Below are 19,351 nucleotides of genomic sequence, written 5' to 3' on the forward strand. Positions count from 1 at the left end.
ACTCATGCAGAAATAAGATCCAGAAACTCGGTGCTTAACTGGTGATGGTTTTATGGATGTGATGCTTGGTGAAATGGAAACATCGACACCAAAACTATAATGCTATTTGAATGGAAACCCAAACAACAACAGATGATATATTAAATATTGTGTCAACGGGTATACAGTTACACTCAATTTATTAAACAATGTAAATCAGTTGATAACAAGAGAGCCCACAAAAAGAATCGAGATATTCCATGGCTCCAAGCTAAGAACGTATGAAACAAAATCTCACTGTTGCAGTATAAGGCTTCATATCTCAGGCTCAGACTTATCCTCTTTAGGTGGTGCAAACTGCCTAGTGAGCCTTGATCTTGTCCATGGGTCAAGGGGAGCTCTTTGAGGTGGTTGAGGAGTCGGGGGCTTTGATTGCCTAAGCTCATTATCTCGGTCGATAAACCTGTTCAACGTGTCGGTATATAATTAATAAAATACAAGCGACCCCATTGGAGATTGATCAAACACACAAATAAGTTAATTGGTCTAAAATTTTTACTACATTACATCAACATTGTACATTAGGACGAAAAAAAAAAAAATCTTTGTAACGAAATTGAGCAGTGTCAAAGGATGAAGCCAACGGTCAAAAGGGCAAAAACAAATCAGCTACTAATATTAGCTTTTTCCGTATGATGTTCATTCAGATGAAGCTTATCATAGGACGTCAACAGATGAAGCTTATCATAGGACGTCAAATGCGTTCTTTTTTTTTTTTTTTTTTTGGATAGGTTGGATGCCAAATGCATTAACATAACAAACTAATTAAATGGAATCACAAATCTAAAACTATAATTTTTCATTTGTTAAAAGCCTTTCAATAACTAATTAGTGAGTGAACATTGCCAGAAACGAGAGAATAAAATTATCAGTGTCTATCTATTGAGAATTTGAGAACATACAGACAGTTCACTTAGATGGAAAACAAGTCTCTTGAGTCAAACAAAATTACAGACAACAAACAAAAAACAGCCTTACTCAATATAGGCCATCGGCGCGGCATCACCAACTCTTATACGAGTCCGCAGCATTCTTGTGTATCCACCTGCTCTATCTCTGTAACACAAGACCCAATGTAAAACTTAAAAAAAATAAAAAAAATAAAAATAAAAAAACTGAGAAAGTAACAGGTTTGAGATTCACTTGTATCGATACGCCAGTTCTGTAAATAGCTTGTGAATGACATCATCCCCTCGCACAAAAGCGGCAGCACGCCTAGCAGCACAGAGGGAACCCTGTGATAATTGTAAAGAGGAATTAATCACTTTGAGAGGCAAGAACATGCACAAATAAAGAACAGGTAAATCCATACTGATGATTTATCGGAACTTTCCACCTGAAACAATGGCTTACCATTTTCTAGGACTCCAATTCCAAGTTAAGAAAACCATCCAGCAAATTCATGTTGGCTATGGGATTGTAAGAAAATTTCATGTTATTCCTCCTGACTGAAGTAACAGTGAAATGCATCTATACAAGTTTGTTTTTTTTTTTTTTTTTTTTTGATAAGTATTATCTATACAAGTTTGTGATAGTCTAATATCCGAAAAATGCACCATGGGAAGCACTTCCACTTCAAAATTTATTAGGGTGACTGTAAGTCTGTAATGCTACAATTTAAGCATGCAAAACTTAAAACTTCACTCCATAATTTGCAGGTCCAAAATTTTAGATCCACCAGAAATTTATCAAAAAGACAGGTTTATATTAATCAACCAATACTAATTTTTAAAAGAAACTATAGACTAGTAAATTAATTGCTTATTTTTCAATATAAGAAATTATGTATTAGACTATAATTACCATACATAACTGCTTATGTAAGTGTTTATCAGCTTTAGGCATTCCTGGTTTCTTATTAAGATTCCTCATAGTAACTTTTATTAGATTTTCTAAAACATCCTTGTCACTTCCGACTTCTCTGCTTGTCTTACTTCAGGGTCCTCGCTTCCACTTTCCACTTCATCTGTATGTCTCTGGCACTCTGTTTTGACCTAAGAATCACATTTGCTAAAAGATGGGTAAGATGGGTGTAGATGCAGATGGCTCTGCATACAGAGTTCTTTAGTGCTCACATCCAAGCCTTGGTAGATCCTAATTGCTCTTTCAAGAGATGTTCAAACATACCAAGTTGGGCACCACACTTGGCCGTTGGACAATGACCTAGGAACTTACTTTTTTTTTTTTTGATATCTAATGACCTAGGAACTTACTATTCTAAGGTAAACCTTCGATTACAGAGATGAAAGAAAAAGCTGTCTCTTCAGAATATGTTAATTACTGGTCTTATCTTTCTACTTGTTCTTTATGCGTTCAAGTAAATGCTGCTTCATTCTTGAATGTGAAGGCCTTGTGGCTTCAAAATTAAAAGCTCAATTACTTCAACTAAAAGGCCAAGTTCCACAAAAATGTAGAAATCATCAAAGAATCGGTAAAGAGAATGATTTACAAAATACGGACAGATGGATAAGATTTAAGAAAATAGGCAGGGAAAAAATGCAATTTGGACTCTTTTTCCTAAGGAGAAAAACATTCAAGCACAAAACTGCATATTCTCCAACATATTACCCAGATGAAAATGGGGGCAAAGAAATATTATTCTGAATATTAGTAATAATTCTCACGGAGCAGCTTCCTTCTTTCTCCTTTTTTATTTTTTTCTACTCCTCTTCTAGGAGCTTACAGAGCACCTAGCCAAAGATAAAATACCTGATCCATTCCTCTAAATGGACGTGATTCCAAAAGCATGTTCAAAGAGGTTCTCTTCATTTGACTTATTAAGGAAGATTTAATGTTATAAGCGATTTCAATAACCACATTGTAGAAGTTCAGGATGATCCAATACTTGTCCATGAACATTGTTTTTAAAGATTTCAAAGTCTGCATTCCACATACTGAGGCCTAAGAAGAACAATTGGACAGAGCCTTGAGAGCTTAAAATCTGTGACTTGATCTGTAGGCTGAAGATTACATGAATCACAGTATGCAACTTAAGGCCATTCTGATGCATGATGCTCATATTATTAACCAACTATCAGACCGAACAAAATTTCTTGGTCAATCAGAGCCATCTAGTCTTCCATCATATTCCCATATATCTATTTCTCTACCCATTTCGAGACTTTATTTGATAGTGATTATGCAAGGAGTTAAAAGCCAAGGGAGATTTAGATCCATTGGCCTCAATGCATTTCTGACATAATTAAATTCCATATCTGCATGTTACTTCATGCTCCACCACGGTTATCATCTTTCCCAAAGCACTTGATCTCCGGTATTTATGTAATTGAATTCAAATTTCATGCCAAATCATAAACAAGCCCATGTGCAGATAAGCACTCACAAAACTTCATTTTCATTGAAATTCTCAATCTACCAAAAAGGCTTATTTAAGCCCATCCCAACAAACTACTAGCATTGTTTAATGCATTAACCTCATAAAATAATTCGATGCCAGATGGTAATATAGGAGGCACTAATCACAACATACAATATATCGCATCAGAAAAAGAACAAAGGAATACATAAACAAAAGAAAAAGTATATCTACATAACAAATTCGCATAAGTGGCAGGCTACACAAACCTCTTTCCCAAGCTGCACCATATTATCAGCAAGCCGCCGAATTTCTTTTGCCTGCCAATTGAAAAACAAGGCTGTAATGGGTCTTTTAATAGGTGTGCATTTCGTAATTGAGTTGTATGTGTTGTAAATGGGCCAAGATGAATAATGGGCTGACCCATATTAGTTGTTAGACTGATTGTAGCATATTAGTATAAAAGGGACCACTTGTTGAATGGAGGGGATGTCCAAAACCTTGATCAGATTTGTTTTTTCTCTCTTAGAGGCTAGGTTTTCCTTGAAACTACCCTAATTGTTTTTCCCCACTTTCTATCAATGCAATTTCCTTCATTAATCATTCAATCCAACCAATCATCATAATAAGCATAAAGTTAAATCAGAAAAATTGTGCTTTCTTTTTTTGGATGAATAACCTTATCTATAAAAGACCAACACATTACAATACACCCCAACAAACTGCTGGAACAAAGTTGCCTCAGCAACACTCACATCCCAGCAAAGCAAAAGCCCCCGCACTAAGATCAGTCAAAAACAAAACCCCGCACAGTAGACATGTACAGTTGCCTAAAACTTCCACTTCTGCAGAATTACTGCAGAAAAACTAAATGGAGCTTGGGATCAGACTGACGTGCAAAAACACTATTCAGCAGAGCTGGCGCCTCTGACCAAATGTTTGAATCTTGGCATCGTTTCCCATAACTCCACGCTAAAGAAAAAACTCACCAAATCAATGTAAAATGCATGGAAAGAGACAGATTAGATAGGCCCCACCTTTCTTTTGGCAATGTAGAGTATTTTATAAACCACAGATAATCTCTAAGCCCAAAGAAACAAACATAGGGTAAAGAAACACGAGCTCGTAAATTCTGTGCCCAACAGTCTCAGAGGCCTCATGAACAGCAAAAAAAAAAAAAAAAACTCAGAGATTCCATATCTTTTAGATCAAGAAGAAGAACAAACCAAGAACAAGTCCTACAGATCCTGGAAACCAAGAATAATTGTGCTCATTACAGGCAAAAACTAAGAAAAAAAAATATATATATATATATATATACCTTGGCAACAGTGGTTTCAATGCGCTCATGCTTCACCAATTGGGACACCATTGTCCTGAAAAAAAAATAATAAATAAAAATTAAAAAAAAAAAAAAAAAAATTTCAAGACTTATATGGAAAATGAGAGCTAAAAGGGAACCCATTATAGCATCTCCAGCACCAAGATGTAAAATAGCTAATAAAAAATCATTTTTCTCTATTTTACCTACTCCTTTTTTAATACAATCTCCAACCGATTCTCCATCCTCTTCTCTAATTTCTTTTAAATATTATTATTATTATTATTATTATTGCCAACAACCCAAAACTTGTTCAAAAACACCATTTTCTTTTGGTTATCAGATTTTGTTCACAAACAATTTTGCCAACAATGAAGTATCAGATTTGGGGGTTCAACGTTGGTCCAAGAGCTTCAACGCCGAAAATTCCCAATTGGTAATCCAAAAACAGAACATCCAGAAAATTCAAACCCCTAAAATCACCACCAATTGGCCAAGGCCAATCGATGTCTCAAATCTTTTTCAACCCAAAAATTAGCTCACGCTCCACACCCATCAAAACAGAGAACCAAACTAAACAACTAAAAGTTTCCCCGTCATTCTTGGTCGATCAATTCTACTGAAGATCACCAACCATAACTCCCTCCTCAATCGCCACAATCATAGGTTGGATGGTGGGAGGATGTTCGTAACTCCCAAGATTTTTAAAAACTAAGCATTTTTGTAGAATGGCCCTGCAATTTTCTGTCTTCACCCGCCCAAGGCTTCGTCTTTGCCCACGACATGTCTTCTGTCTTCCGAAACTGACAGGTCTCGTCAATTCTCACGTTAGTCAATATGAATTATATACAACTGTTACAACCGAGTTACTTGGCCACGCATGAGATGTTAAACCTACTAACTCTATCACGTCATTCAAAATAAAGTGTGTGAGGGATAAATGTTTCTGCATTCTGCACAAAAGAACACCCAGTGGATAGGTGTTATCATACACGTAGGGTGTTATCATAACACATATAGTGTTATCATCATAACTCACACTTCAGCCAGTAGATGGGATACAGGAAATATTAGGTAGTTAGCATGATATTGGTGGCTTAGTTTTATTACACTCGTGCGTCTCCGCCGCAGAGTGTTACTGCCTCGATAATGGTGGTTGGCATAAGGGTCAGTTTATGTTCAAGGTGTCCTACACCGATGGGTCCTACACCAAAGGCACGCTGGTGCTCGAGATATTTGAGGCCATTACAATACTGAGGATAATTCAAGGTGGGTAGAATTAAGAAATCAGGATTCCAAGGGGCTTACTAAGATTCAGAGAATGGGAATTGGCCTTGTAATAGCAGTGATGATAATGGTTTCAGCTGGAATAGTGGAGTGCTATAGACTAAAGAGCAAAAAAAGACTGCACATGTTGTGAGGGTTCAAGCTCATTAAGCATATTTTGGCAAATTCCTCAGTATGCATTTATAGGAGCTTCTAAAGTTTTTATGTATGTGGCTCAATTGGAGTTCTTCAATGTACAGACACCAGATGGGTTAAAAGAGCTTTGGAAGTGCACTTTGCATGACATCTATCTCTCATGGGAACTATTTGAGCAGCTTGCTTGTGAGTATGGTTATGAAGATCTCAACTGAGGATCACATGCCAGGATGGATCCCAGGAAATCTGAACAAAGGGCATTTAGATGGGTTTTACTTCCTTTTAGCGCCTTGACAACAGAAGATTGGCAGTCTACATTCCTTGTGCTAAGTGGTTCAAGTGTATCAAGATGGAAGGAAGATTTGAAGAGAATGATGAGGCAAATGACTTCACTGTACTGAGGATCACATGCCAGGATGGATCCCAGGAAATCTGAACAAAGGGCATTTAGATGGGTTTTACTTCCTTTTAGCGCCTTGACAACAGAAGATTGGCAGTCTACATTCCTTGTGCTAAGTGGTTCAAGTGTATCAAGATGGAAGGAAGATTTGAAGAGAATGATGAGGCAAATGACTTCACTGTATGATGCATATGAAAAAGTACTTCAGCAAGACATATTTAGGCCTGCAGTACCAGCTTATCTTAATAAGAGTGGGAAGGGGTAGCCAGAAACAGTGCCATGTGCCCCGCTTGAAGATAAATGGAGTAAGAGAAACCCATTTTCGTCCAAGTGATCTCTTACAAATTAAGTCACTTACAGTAGCTTCTTGCTGTTTCCACAACAAACTCAATGAGTTTTTCTCTCCATGTTCTTGTAGGTGATTGGTTTGCTGTGAGACTTGTTGGGAACTGAGGACTGACTAGTGCGCTGTTTATTGCAGTGAAATTTGTTTTCTAGATAGGATTGAGTTCCCTGGAATAGAGTATTGCAGGAATTGCAATTCCTCAAATATAGGCCATTACCATGTAATCGGTTGAAAATGTGACATGTTAGTAATCCATGTGAAAAGTAAGAAACCTTAAAGCCTTGTCTCTTTTGCCCATCTCGCCTCACAACCACCACCATCACCGTCATGCCTTAGTCAGCATGGCGTTGATGGTGTTGGTTTCACGGCGTCTCCAATTGTTGATTGTAATTGATATGTTTTCCGCCTCATACAAATCCCATGCAAACCACTGAAAATGGAAAGCCAACCATTTCAATCGACCAAGATTTTCAACAAAACTTAAACCCAATCAATCCATACCACATTAAAAAGCTACACCCAACACAACTCTAAAAAAAAAAAAAAAAAAAAAAAAAAAAAATCATCCAAGAATTTCTTAATCACACTACAAATAAGCCAATTCAGAAGCTAATTAGAGACTGGAATTATGAAATGAAACGAGAACCTGAGCATGGACATTCGGTGACCCGTGGGTCGATTTAGCTTCCTGAACTTCGTCATTCTTTTGCACAAAAAGAGAGAGTTTGAGCTCGTAAATGATAAACCCTAGGATTTAGGCTGGAGGAGCCGAAGCTGAAAATGAAGCCTTGTGTTGGGCTCCAAGGGATAGGCTTCACTTTGGGCCCACAGACGAAAGCCCTCATTATTTGCGGGCTCTGGTTTGCTCTTGTTTTTTTATCGTGCTAGATAGCTTGGGCTTGGATCAAAGCCCAAATGTTTTTTCTATTTTTTTTCAGAGTCAGAAAACTCTTACACAAAGAGAAAAAGCTTATAAAATATGAGTATTGAAAAAAAAAAAATTTATATATATATATATATATCCATTCTTCTTTGTTGACGTCCTTTTAATAAAAATTAATTTAAGGGTGAATTGATAATGTCACGTTATCAGAGAGAGGAATGACGAGAAAATACAAAATAACATGTCTCTTCTCTTTATTATATCTCACACATGTTTGGAGTCTATAACAATGTAGTGAGATCCCATTTAATCTGGGCCATTTATTTATAAGTACGGCTAAAATCTAATATGTGCGTGATTAAAGACATTAAAAATCCAAACTTTCTCACTTTCTATCTTTCAAAAATTTAAAATTAAATCCTAACAGTTGACAAAACTATTAAAAAATGGGAAATGATAGGTGTTCTTCTAGTATTTTCTTAATGTTCTCTCAACTGTGATGTAACTTTTAAAATTATCGTTAAATTTGAGATTATCATTATTGACTTTTAATCTATTTGGTGATTTTAATAGTCACATCACAATTGAGAAGACACTAGGAGAACACTAAAAAAACACCTATCATTTCTCATTTTTTTAATAAGTTTTTCAACTGATAGCTCAATTGTTCTAGATTTGTCTTTATATATATAGGATAATATAGTATAATCTTTGTGTGGCTAATATAGTATATATACTATATTATAGAGGATAATATAGTATAATCTTTGTGTGGCTAACTGTACATTTGAATCATTTGATATTTTTCTTGTTTTATTTTAAAAACAAAAACAAAAACAAAAACAAAAACACCTGAAGTACTACGTACTCTAAACCTAATTTATTTAGTTATTTATTATTTAAAACATTATTCTTAAAATGTAGATTCTATGGCAGACGCAAGTGCTGTCATTTCCCCCCATTGTTTTGTGCGGCCACCTGGTTTCAAAGAAGAGCCTCTGGTTTTCTCCAATCCTTTTCCTAAAATATTATCTTTCATTGTCATGCTTCTTCTTCTTCACCTTCTTCTTCTTTTCCTTATCCGTCGGTTGTGGCCCGACGTCAGTTTCGGATATGGCTGAAACATGTAGACCATGACACTTCTTATATCAACTGCATGTACGTACGTGTCCTTATTTTCTTAGCTTCCAAACAACTTCTTATTGAATTTCTTTAATTTCTCAATATAATTATTTCTTGGATCGGACAAAAAATCTACCTTGAACTGCTCGTCAATTACTATCCTAGTAGTGATCTTGCAAATGCACTCGATCGCTACTTCAGATAATATTATTCAAAAGATTTTTCCATTTCTTTTTTATTTTAATAACTAAAAGCACTAAAAATTCTTTCAAAAAAAGAAAAGAAAATTAGCCGCCCACACAATATGTCGACATGCCCACCACCGTAGATTTTGCGACGATGGTGACCCACTGACCCACAAGAGAAACGCCAATGAGAAGCTATAAATAGATGGTTGGGGATAAGGTATGAAGTTGAATAGGAAATGTAGGAGAAATAAATTATTTAACGGAAATTGCCAAAATAATCATGCTTCTTTGACTTTTTTTTTTTTTTTTTTTTGTATTTTGAGAATTTTGATAAGATTTAACAGAAATCTTAACGGATTGGTGAAATTCAAAAAAATAGAAGATTGATACACTAAACTAATTTGACACTTTTAAAAATTTAAAAATATGATTACAAAAGTAATAAAAAATCGGAGGTAGTAAACAAAAGTGACACTTTTAAAACTAATTTGACACTTGCCAGGCCAATGATGCGCCTCTCCCCGCCTTCTTTAGCCTCTTTGCCACCTGTCGCCACCCTCCTCGTCGCAACACTGCCACCACACGCTAGAGCGTGGCCTACACGCACTGACGTGGGAGCTTCACCGATGCTGCTGTCTACTAATTTTGTGTTTTTTTTTTGTATTTTAATTTGTTCTTTGCAGTTCCTTTGTAACTTGTTTAAATAAAGATTGTCCATAACCTTAGGTTGTGGATGTAAACAGTTTTCTGGCTTTCGGATTATGGAGGATGAGTTTCGGCATGTGGTTTTCTGCTCCAGGGCCGAGGAATATGAGCTACCTATGTATTGAGTTGAGTTTCTCTAGAATAGATATGTTGTTATAACTGAAAATTGTGATGTATGTATCTATGACTTATAACCTTGTAGCTTCACCTATGATTTTCTCAAAACTTTTGCTATGTAAAGTAAGAGGCGATCCTTCATCAATTAATGAGACTGAAATGATTTTCCCTAAAAAAGAAAAATAGATAGAGAAGGTTCCAATTTCCTTATATGGAAAAGTATTTCCATGCAAAAGCATTAACTAAGTGTGATGATCATTTTTCTTTTTAAGTGGGACGACTTCTTTGGCAGAATTGATATTCTTTTTTTCCTAACCATAGTTTTACTTTTAAGTTTTTAACACGATTGCAAATGATGATGACTTCAGAAATCTTCATACCACACATTTCCTCCATTTCATATTTCTTGTTTGCTTATATATATATATAGTAGGCCATTCGGGACGGAATCCATATTTTTCATTTCAAGGGGCGAATGAAGGGTTAAGCCTAATTTTGGTAGCCCAAACCTAATTTTTAAACAAAAAATGCACATATATTTAACTTAATAAAAATAAAATAAAATTCAATGTGGTCACGGCCTCGTTTTAGCCTTAGATCATGTTTGAAATTACATTAAACAAGGTAAAAAATATTCTTAATACTTAAAAAAAAATCATGCTAATTAAACAAAAAGCTTAAAATTAAAGCTTTTCTAAAAAATTATTTTTAACTTTAAAAGTTTTACTTTACAACACAATTCTAAACATATTCTTAATGTGTTCTCAAATGATAGCTCAATTGGTTGAGGCCTTATGAAGCAAAAGTTACTAGTTCGAATCTCCTTCCCTTCTCCTTGTACAAACATATCAAGAAAAAAAAAGCTTTTAATGTAACTCTATAGAGAGAGAGAGAGAGAAGTGGCGGAATTTGTTATATTTTTGCTAACAAATGTTCGTCTTAGTTTTTACCATCTCACGCAATCCATGAGATTCAAAGTTTGGTCATAGCTATTTGTGGATCACCATAATTGCACGATTCTAGACGGTCGCATTCCTTGCTCAATGATAATGTGGAAAATGGATTAAAAAGGCTAGGTTCAATGAAAAACCCATGAGAGAAGAGAAGTCCTTATCAACTTTCCCTTGAAAAGTTGCATTATACCACCTATTATTGAGGTTATCGTCCTTAACCCTATGGACTTTAAAGCACAGACTATTTTTTCGTAGAAATTGGAAATATAGGCAACATTGCTTTCACTAATTAATCTCCTATTATTAAACGTCAAAAACGTGTGACTAGCTATCACCACCTACCTATGAAATGGAAAACTCCTGCGATATCACCCACATTTTTTCATTAGGAATATCACTGCCACAAAAATATTCATCATGCATGCATATATCTTGTCAAACAAATCTTGAAACTAAAATACAATTTTATATGATATCACATGTGTAATTAGAAGAAATTTAACTAATTACGTGCTCATAGGGAGCTTGCATGTGTTGCCAAATTATTATACTGAGTTTAGTTTCAAACATTTTAGTACGTATATATATACAAGTCATTGGTGCTCTAAGTCTACTCTATAAATGTGCTATATTTGAAAAATAAAAAATAAACAAAAATAAAAAACTAATGGCGGTGGTTAAGTGGTTTCAAGAAAACTCTCAAAATAGTTGGGCATGCACTATGATGTGAATTCAAATACCACAATGAGAATCTCCACACAAGCCTGATTAGTGTTAATTAATTGCCTTCGGTTCCATTGGTGGCTTAATGGAGCTGATTTTTTTTTTTTTTTTTTAAATGAATATTATCATTGATAAAAGAGTAGGAAATGAAGCGTCAAAACTTCATCAACAATCACAAGATAGAGCTAATTGCTCCATCAAAACGATATCACTAATACAATAGAGCTAGATTAATAGACAATGATTTGAGGAAATCCTTACGATTTTTTACTGTTTAGGCCTCTAATATCATTGTGGTAGTATGGCCACTTCCAAATAAAGTATCCATAATTGTTTTGGTTTATAATTTACAAGAAAAAAAAAAAAGAAGTTGATTTGTCATTGGTGCCAACCGTTCCATTACATCCATAGCCTCAGTTTAAAAAAACAAAAAACAAAACAAAAAAAAAAGGATGAAATAACCAAAAAACCTCCGACCGACAAAAAGACAGAAAAAGAAAAAGAAGGGGGACCAAAATTGGGCAGCCTCCGCCGAAATGAAGAATCCAACAACAAAAATTTCAGCAACAGTTGATGCTCATCTTAGAGAACTGGCTAGTCAAGCCCGACCCACCACCCAAATGGCTCCTCTTGGGCTTCACCATGGGAGGCGATGGCGACCACTTGCCATAACCACGCGAACCACCTTTTGCTCCTCTGTTTTCTCCAGGTGCTTTTTGACAGCTAGAAAGCCATTTAGACTGCATGTAAGTGGAAGTTCTCCACGGCGGAATGTGGAGGCCCCTGTCTCTTAGGGACTGTTTGGCAGCAGAGCACAGCAGAGATATTATCTTGGTAAGCTTTTCCTCATTCCCAACAAAGATTTGTGGGAGTTTATCTGTGAGCTCCTTGTAGTTTGCTGTAGGCCTTGCAAGCTCAAACTGTGACTTGAAATCCATGTCCAATATCAGCCTCATCATTGAATCATCATCATCACCATTCTCATCATTCTGCAATGTTATATCAATGTATTCATAATCACCTGAAAAAAAAAAACCCAGAATCAGCAGCCGGAGTTAATTAAAACCCAAGTGATCATTATGAGATATAATATATATTACATACACACGCGCGTATGTTCCACGCACGTGAAAATTCATGTGACCAACCCAATGCTTTCAAACAAAAACCATTGAGGATGCATTTGGTGGCATTTTTCAGGTTTCCTTAGAGGACAAGGAAATTGGAAGTAATATGCATCTGGTGGGACATTCTCAAATTAAAGACTATCCTTTTCACAAGAGTTTCTGTGAAACAATAGCCATTCTCACTTTCTCAGGGAACTATGAAATATGCGTATCTTTCTTGGGTTCTTCTCTTGTTTAGACCTGAGTTTTCAACAAATTTCCAATCAAGAACCAAAGTTTATGCCTTTAAATTCTGTGATTTCCTATATATCGGTTCGAATCCTGACTCTGTCGTTCACCTTCCATTTTAAAAAAATTAAAGAAATAAATTAAGTAGTGAGTTAACAAATTCTTTCAATCAAAGTGGATGCATGGATTGGAGTTGGAAGAGAAGGGAAATGAGGAATTTCAGCCAAATAATAAATAGAGCAAGAGAGGGAGAGAAACCCACCAGCAGGGCATCCCAAGGAAGTAACCCAAGATGTTTGACAAAGAGAAGCATCATAGCCATCCCTCTTGAGCTTCATGACAAGCCACTTTTTCAGGCTGGTTGTTTTCTCAGCAACCCTTTTGCTTCTCATATGCTTTAACACCCTCTCAAGAACATCAGCCTCAGCTTTGGTCCCACTCCCAAGAATCTCCTGAAGCAGCACAAAATCAGCAATTTAAAATGAAAACCAAAACATATTACATTCAAGAACAACAAATTAATAAACTTGTACCTGTAAAGTGAGATATTGGGCATCATGTTTACAAGGAAGACTACTCTTTAAGGAAGCAGAAAAAATGGGTGATGGTGATTCTGATTCTATAAAATCCTGTACCATCTGAACCAGCCTTTCCTCTTCTAAGCTACTCATCTCTCTCTCTCTCTCTCTCTCTAAAAGAAGCTCAAGGGTTTTCTTTTTTGGGACTAGCTAGAAGAAGGCTATATAAAGTGTAAGTTAGGGGTTTATATATAGACCATGGTTTCTTGAGAAGTCCTGTTTATATGGCAGACTGTGGTATGGCGGTGGGAATTACAGCTATATGGTGACAGATGAGGTCATGATGAAAAGAGACACCACTTCTTATGATATGTTGCATATATGGTAATTAATTAAATAGAAATGGTAAATATAAAAGAGGGAGGGAGTAAAAATGGTAGCAGCTAGAGCTAGGGGAAAAATAATGGAGAATATATATCGATCCTTATCTTTTTGCACTGTGAAAATGACACCGAAAGCTCGTTTCTGTTCCAGAAGCCCCACTTCATTGATTCAGTTTTCATGTGTTGGGTGATTCTAAGCCTCTAGTCCAGTAGGGAATTACTGAGATATTCCTCCTTGGGACTCTTTAACTTCTACGGTGTGGGACGCATTTTGTTCCTTCTTTGGTTAGGGAATTAATTATGGACGCATGTATCTTTAAGAGAGCCAGACATTTAAGGGAATTCATAACTCCAGTCGCTTTTAAATGCTTTGGGAGTTACTTTTCATACTTTCATCATTTTATTTTTAACTTTGATAGCCTAATTATTTAATACGTGATGATGCCAGATTTCATAAGGTGGGACCGGTGACAGCTACGTGTAAAATAGGAAAGAATATTACTGAGTCACACTTAAAGAGTATCACTGAGTTATAGTTGAAGTCTAATTATATAATTAAAAACTATCACTTAATTAACATAGTTAGAGTAGAAGTCTATTTATATTTAACATGATTCTCTTATAAATACGAGTATGTTATATTGTAAATATTACTCAGAGAAATACGATCATAATTAATGTAGTCTTAGAGCTTTATCCCGTGGACATAAGTCATAGACCAAACCACATACAGTGTCACTATTATTATTTCCGTTTTATATTTATATTGTTTATCATATTATTAGTTGCTATAGCTTGGGTCCAACATATGAGCTTCTGATGCTTAAGTCAATAATTTTGTTTCAAATTGAGAAATATAATTATATTTCTCAATTTGAAACAAAATTATTGACTTAAGCATCAGAGGCTCCTATGCTGGCCCTCTTCATTATAATGAAGAGAATTTGTTACGAGGGAGAGGACATACCTTAGTTTTGGAGAGGGGGCGTCTTTTATTTGAGACTCTCTAGGGGCCTTTTGGGCTTTTGTGAGAACGCGCATTTACTTTAATTGTGCCATAAGCTTTGGGCCCTAGGCCAATTTTATCTACATCAAATGCCCTCCATTTTTATTCATGGTGGAGTCAGGATTTTGGTTCAGATGGGTTAATATTAAAAAAAATAAAAAGTAAAAAATAGTTGAGCAAACAGTGATTAAAAATATTAAAAAATATATATATAACTGACAAAATAATAACAATTCAATAAAATTTAATTATTGTTTAAAACATATATATATATATATATATATATATATATATATTCTTTTTAATTTTGTCACGCCTAGCATTAGTTTATTTAGTTGTCCGTTCATATTTTGAAATCTCTGCATAATTTTTTCATTGTCAATAGTTTTGAATATATAATTCTCAATGTACATAACTAGACAATCATTTATCCACTAATCTCTCATACGATTATGTAAACAATTATTTACAATATTCATTGCTAAAAAGACTCTTTCAGCAGTAGTTGTCACAACTGGTATAATCAATGACAATGTTACCAATGAATCTTCTCCTGCCTGATTTTCGATGTATCGGCATTTTTTAAAATGTTGCATTTCAACCAATTAGCATATTCTTTTGAATCACGCTAAATTATGATGATACCATGTTTCTCTAAATTGTGTTTTTGAAAAAGGAAAAAATATAAAATCAGTCTTTGTGGGTTACTTGATTTGCAATTAACTCCTTGTAGTATCAAAATGAACTCAAAAGTCCCTAAGGTATGCCAAAAAAAAATAATTTAGTTCCTACGGTCAAATTACGTTCACTGACTTAACAGATTATGATAACATGAAACGTTAGAACCAATAAAATTGTGATATTTGCCATATTCAAGTCAGTGTCACACTAATAGAATATGTTAAATTAGTGGAAAGAATTTGACTGTAGGGACTAAATTATTTTTTTTGGCATACTTCGGGGACCTTTAAGTTCATTTTGATATCAGAAGGACTTAATTGTAAATCAGGTAAACCACAAGGATTAATTTTTCATTTTTCCCTTCGAAAAATCATGGTTATAACTAATTGATAAAGTCTATTAATAACTGCTAATTGATAAAGTCTTTTTTGTAGATATACTCTTTAGATTTGGTCTCTATCATTATGATAGTAATCATTTTTTTTTTTTTCCTCACAAAGGATCAACTGGCAAATTTGCTAAATCTACTCGATACAAGCTCGTTTATAATTTGATTGGAGTACAATGGAATCATTGATGTTCTCCATAATCTTAGTTAACTAAAATTATATATTTTATACAATTGAAATATGTAACAACTATATATATTCATAAACAATTTAATTGACCAATCTATATATAAAAGCTTGCATAAATATTTTTCTTATTTAAAAATAAATTGGTGTAAAAAATTGATTATATACTTGAAATTTTTCAAGAAAGAGAAATTGTTTAAAAAAAAAAAAAAAAAGGCTGATTTTTTGCTCTGTTTTAGTCAATCTTTTCATTGTACACCTCCTAAAAAAAACCTAAACAATTTTGAATTGTTGAACAGCTTGAAGAAGAGAAATTTGACTGACTCGAATTTGCTAATTGCAAATCTAATGAATGTTAGAACAAATAATAGTTTGAGATAGTATGAGACTCTCACACTCAAGATAATAACAAGCTGTAGATAAACCCAAGAGGTTATTATCTGTAAGGATAATGTTAAAGACTCAACTTTAATGCCCAACTTGGGTACAAGCCCCACAACTTTTTCCTTATTTTTCAATTTTTTTTAAAAAAAAAATTTGAAGCAAGAATATTTTTTTTGGTCCTTCTTTTATTTGGTATTTTTTTTACCAAATAAAAGAATGACAAAAAAAAAATATTATTGCTTCAGAAACTTTTTTTTCTTTTTTTATTTTTTTAAAATTAAAAAATAAGGGAAAATTTGTGCCTAAGTTGGGCAAAAAAGTTGGGATTGTATCATACCTTTATGTGTAAATAGAATTCATCCCCTGCACGGCTGCACTTATTTCTTATGTCTTCTCTGTTAGTAATTATCTCTTATATATCTTTTAGTATATAAGTTTCATTGTAAATCGAATACTTGTATTATTATAAATATCAATACAAACCACCAAAAGTGGTAAGCAATTCAAAACATTCTTACGTAGAGTTATTTTAGATCTTTTAATGATCACTCAAATTCTCATGACCCCAGTATAATCTTGAACTTCTTTGAAACTTTGTGAATTGTGAAATCGCAACACAGTTGTAACACCCCTAAATTTAATTAATAAGGATAATTAACCTAGAGAGTTACTAGCAACATTTCCAAATGAATTGGAGAAAACTATCCTAAACACCTGTCAAAGTGAAAGAACTAGCGGCAAACATACATCACTGAAATTCATAAATACTAAAATAAAATAAAACTGCCTACGATTCTCGCTTTACATTCCAAGCCTGACGAAAGACTCTAAGCTCCAACTAGATATGGTATATGATAAACTGAGAACCAAATAAATGTTTCATAGGTGAAAATGGTAGTAATTGCATAACTCCACAAATTAGTAAGTAAACATCACATATAAATAAACCATGAAATAAGCCCTCATAAAATATTCAAAGTGACTTGAAGGTTTTCACAAAATGTTTTTAAAAGGCCTGATCATGAATGTCAAGTGGCCATTTTATAAAATAGGGCATTACTCATGATAATTTTACTTTGGGGCATAACAACATTTGAATATATAAAACATAGCGTCTTTACACATTATATTTACATTTCAACAATAACATCTCATCACATCATATTCTCATTCTATGACATCATTATATATGTATTATAATACCCTCGTACGATGGAGGTTATATAACCATACAGGAACCCTATCACAAGTGGTCAATAACATACTAGCACTCAAAGCACCGCAACATACCAGTACACGAAGTACAGCAACATACCGGCTATGGCATCATACTTGTACATTAACCATCGAATAGTGGAAGTTAGCATAACATACCATATTCCTATATAGGTAATCTGTAACATATTGGTACCCTCGCTATGAGGCACTGTAAACATATCGAGTATGTCGTCATACTAACAGCCCATGACAAGGTATCCATAGCCCATATTAGAGACTTGTGATCATCAAGCCACCGTAATGGATACCGACACCACAGTACAAGGTAACCATACTTCTATCGAAAACCTGCCACCAAGTAATCCGTAATGCATATCGAGTGATCCAATCAAGGTTGTAACATATTAATAGAAATTTTAAATGACCAAGGGTGATCAAACAAGAGTAGGAGGATGCCAGAACAGTTCCCGGTGGCAGCACCATAAAAAACGTTCAACTAGAAATTTATGCATAAAGTTTCACAAATTTTCATCTAAACCATGTTTTCTTTGAAGTTTGCTCTTTGTTAGAATTATATACATTATATGTACAACGGAATAACCCAACCCTAGGAGCACTTCAAGATAACACGACTAGGTCATGCATAAATCAAAATTGCAAAGGAGAAACACTTACTAGGGGTTTTGTCCTTCACATAAAGTAAAGGGGGCTAATTGCTTTATTATCTTTTCTACCCAAGAACACGGCTGAGATGGGGATTTAAAATTTCTAAATCTTCTCTTCAATGATTGAATATGACCAAGAGAGTGACTCTTAAATTGTGCCTCTCAACTCTTGAGAATATTGTGTGTTATGCATGCATACAATGCCTACACAAACACCTTATTTATAGGCAAGTGGTTACTAGTAGAAGAGAGAAAAACCCTAGCTTCCACCTTAGTAAAACACAGGCACTAGGGGAATTAAAACCGTAGCCTCATGTCTTGTAAAACAAGGCCATACAAGGTTCAAATTAGGAAGAAAAAAAAAAGGGGGGGGGAGGGATGGGGTCGGGGCATTGGTTTTAGAAGCTGGTGCACTTTGGTCAAATTACATTAGCTTGAAGATGAACCTAAAGGAAAAATAAAAAACAGCTTCAATAGTCTTATTATAACATGCGTCATGACTTGTAATAAGTTACTATTAATTACAATTGGTTCCACTAAATAATTATGCATTATAGTCATTTAGATTTGATTATTCAATTAATGTCAATGACTATACTTATATTTTGCATTTTTCCACTCCATAAAATATTCCATAGTTGAATTGAAGTCATAAAATGATTGTCACTTTAATTCACTACATCTTATTCTTGAGTAAGCAATTTAATCCATTTATTATTTTCGCACTTGTGAAATCTCATTTCACTTTGTACATAAAGTTTTAGTAAACTCTTCCTAAAACACATAGGCTTGAGATTAAGAATAATCAATTTCATTAAACCTATCTCAAGGGGATATTTTTTTATCTTTTTGATTTAATCAAATAATTTGGATTTTTTTGGGGGAAAATACATTTTACTCCCTTAACATCCACTCATTTGCACTTTTAACCCCAATGTTTAAAAAGTGACACTTTACCCCCCCAAATTTCTAAATTGTTGCAATTCGACCATTCTGATTTTTTTTTTTCCAAAATGCCCTCATCCCAAGTT

At 34.4% G+C, this 19,351-nt stretch overlaps 2 protein-coding genes and 1 non-coding gene across 3 annotated transcripts; all 3 read right to left on the reverse strand.

Annotated features, from left to right (window-relative positions):
- Positions 1-113: 113 nt before the first annotated feature.
- On the reverse strand, positions 114-7,603 carry LOC132166345 (uncharacterized). The gene is made up of 6 exons (XM_059577147.1): positions 7,491-7,603; positions 4,677-4,731; positions 3,625-3,675; positions 1,183-1,274; positions 1,018-1,095; positions 114-442 (listed from the first exon to the last, which is right to left on the reverse strand). The coding sequence occupies exons 1-6, from the start codon at positions 7,544-7,546 to the stop codon at positions 295-297; spliced, it is 480 nt and encodes a 159-aa protein (XP_059433130.1). The 5' UTR covers positions 7,547-7,603; the 3' UTR covers positions 114-294.
- LOC132166816 (small nucleolar RNA Z122) lies at positions 4,233-4,319 on the reverse strand. Its single transcript, XR_009438617.1, has one exon. It is a non-coding gene; the product is annotated as a small nucleolar RNA Z122 (small nucleolar RNA).
- Positions 7,604-11,893: 4,290 nt separating the features above from the next.
- Positions 11,894-13,639, reverse strand: LOC132166521 (uncharacterized). The gene is made up of 3 exons (XM_059577352.1): positions 13,424-13,639; positions 13,153-13,342; positions 11,894-12,556 (listed from the first exon to the last, which is right to left on the reverse strand). Exons 1-3 carry the CDS (start codon positions 13,559-13,561, stop codon positions 12,096-12,098), a joined length of 789 nt encoding a protein of 262 aa, XP_059433335.1. The 5' UTR covers positions 13,562-13,639; the 3' UTR covers positions 11,894-12,095.
- Between the last annotated feature and the right edge of the window lie 5,712 nt (positions 13,640-19,351).

The sequence above is a fragment of the Corylus avellana genome, chromosome ca11 (assembly GCF_901000735.1).
Source record: "Corylus avellana chromosome ca11, CavTom2PMs-1.0".
NCBI classification, from domain to species: Eukaryota; Viridiplantae; Streptophyta; class Magnoliopsida; order Fagales; family Betulaceae; genus Corylus; species Corylus avellana.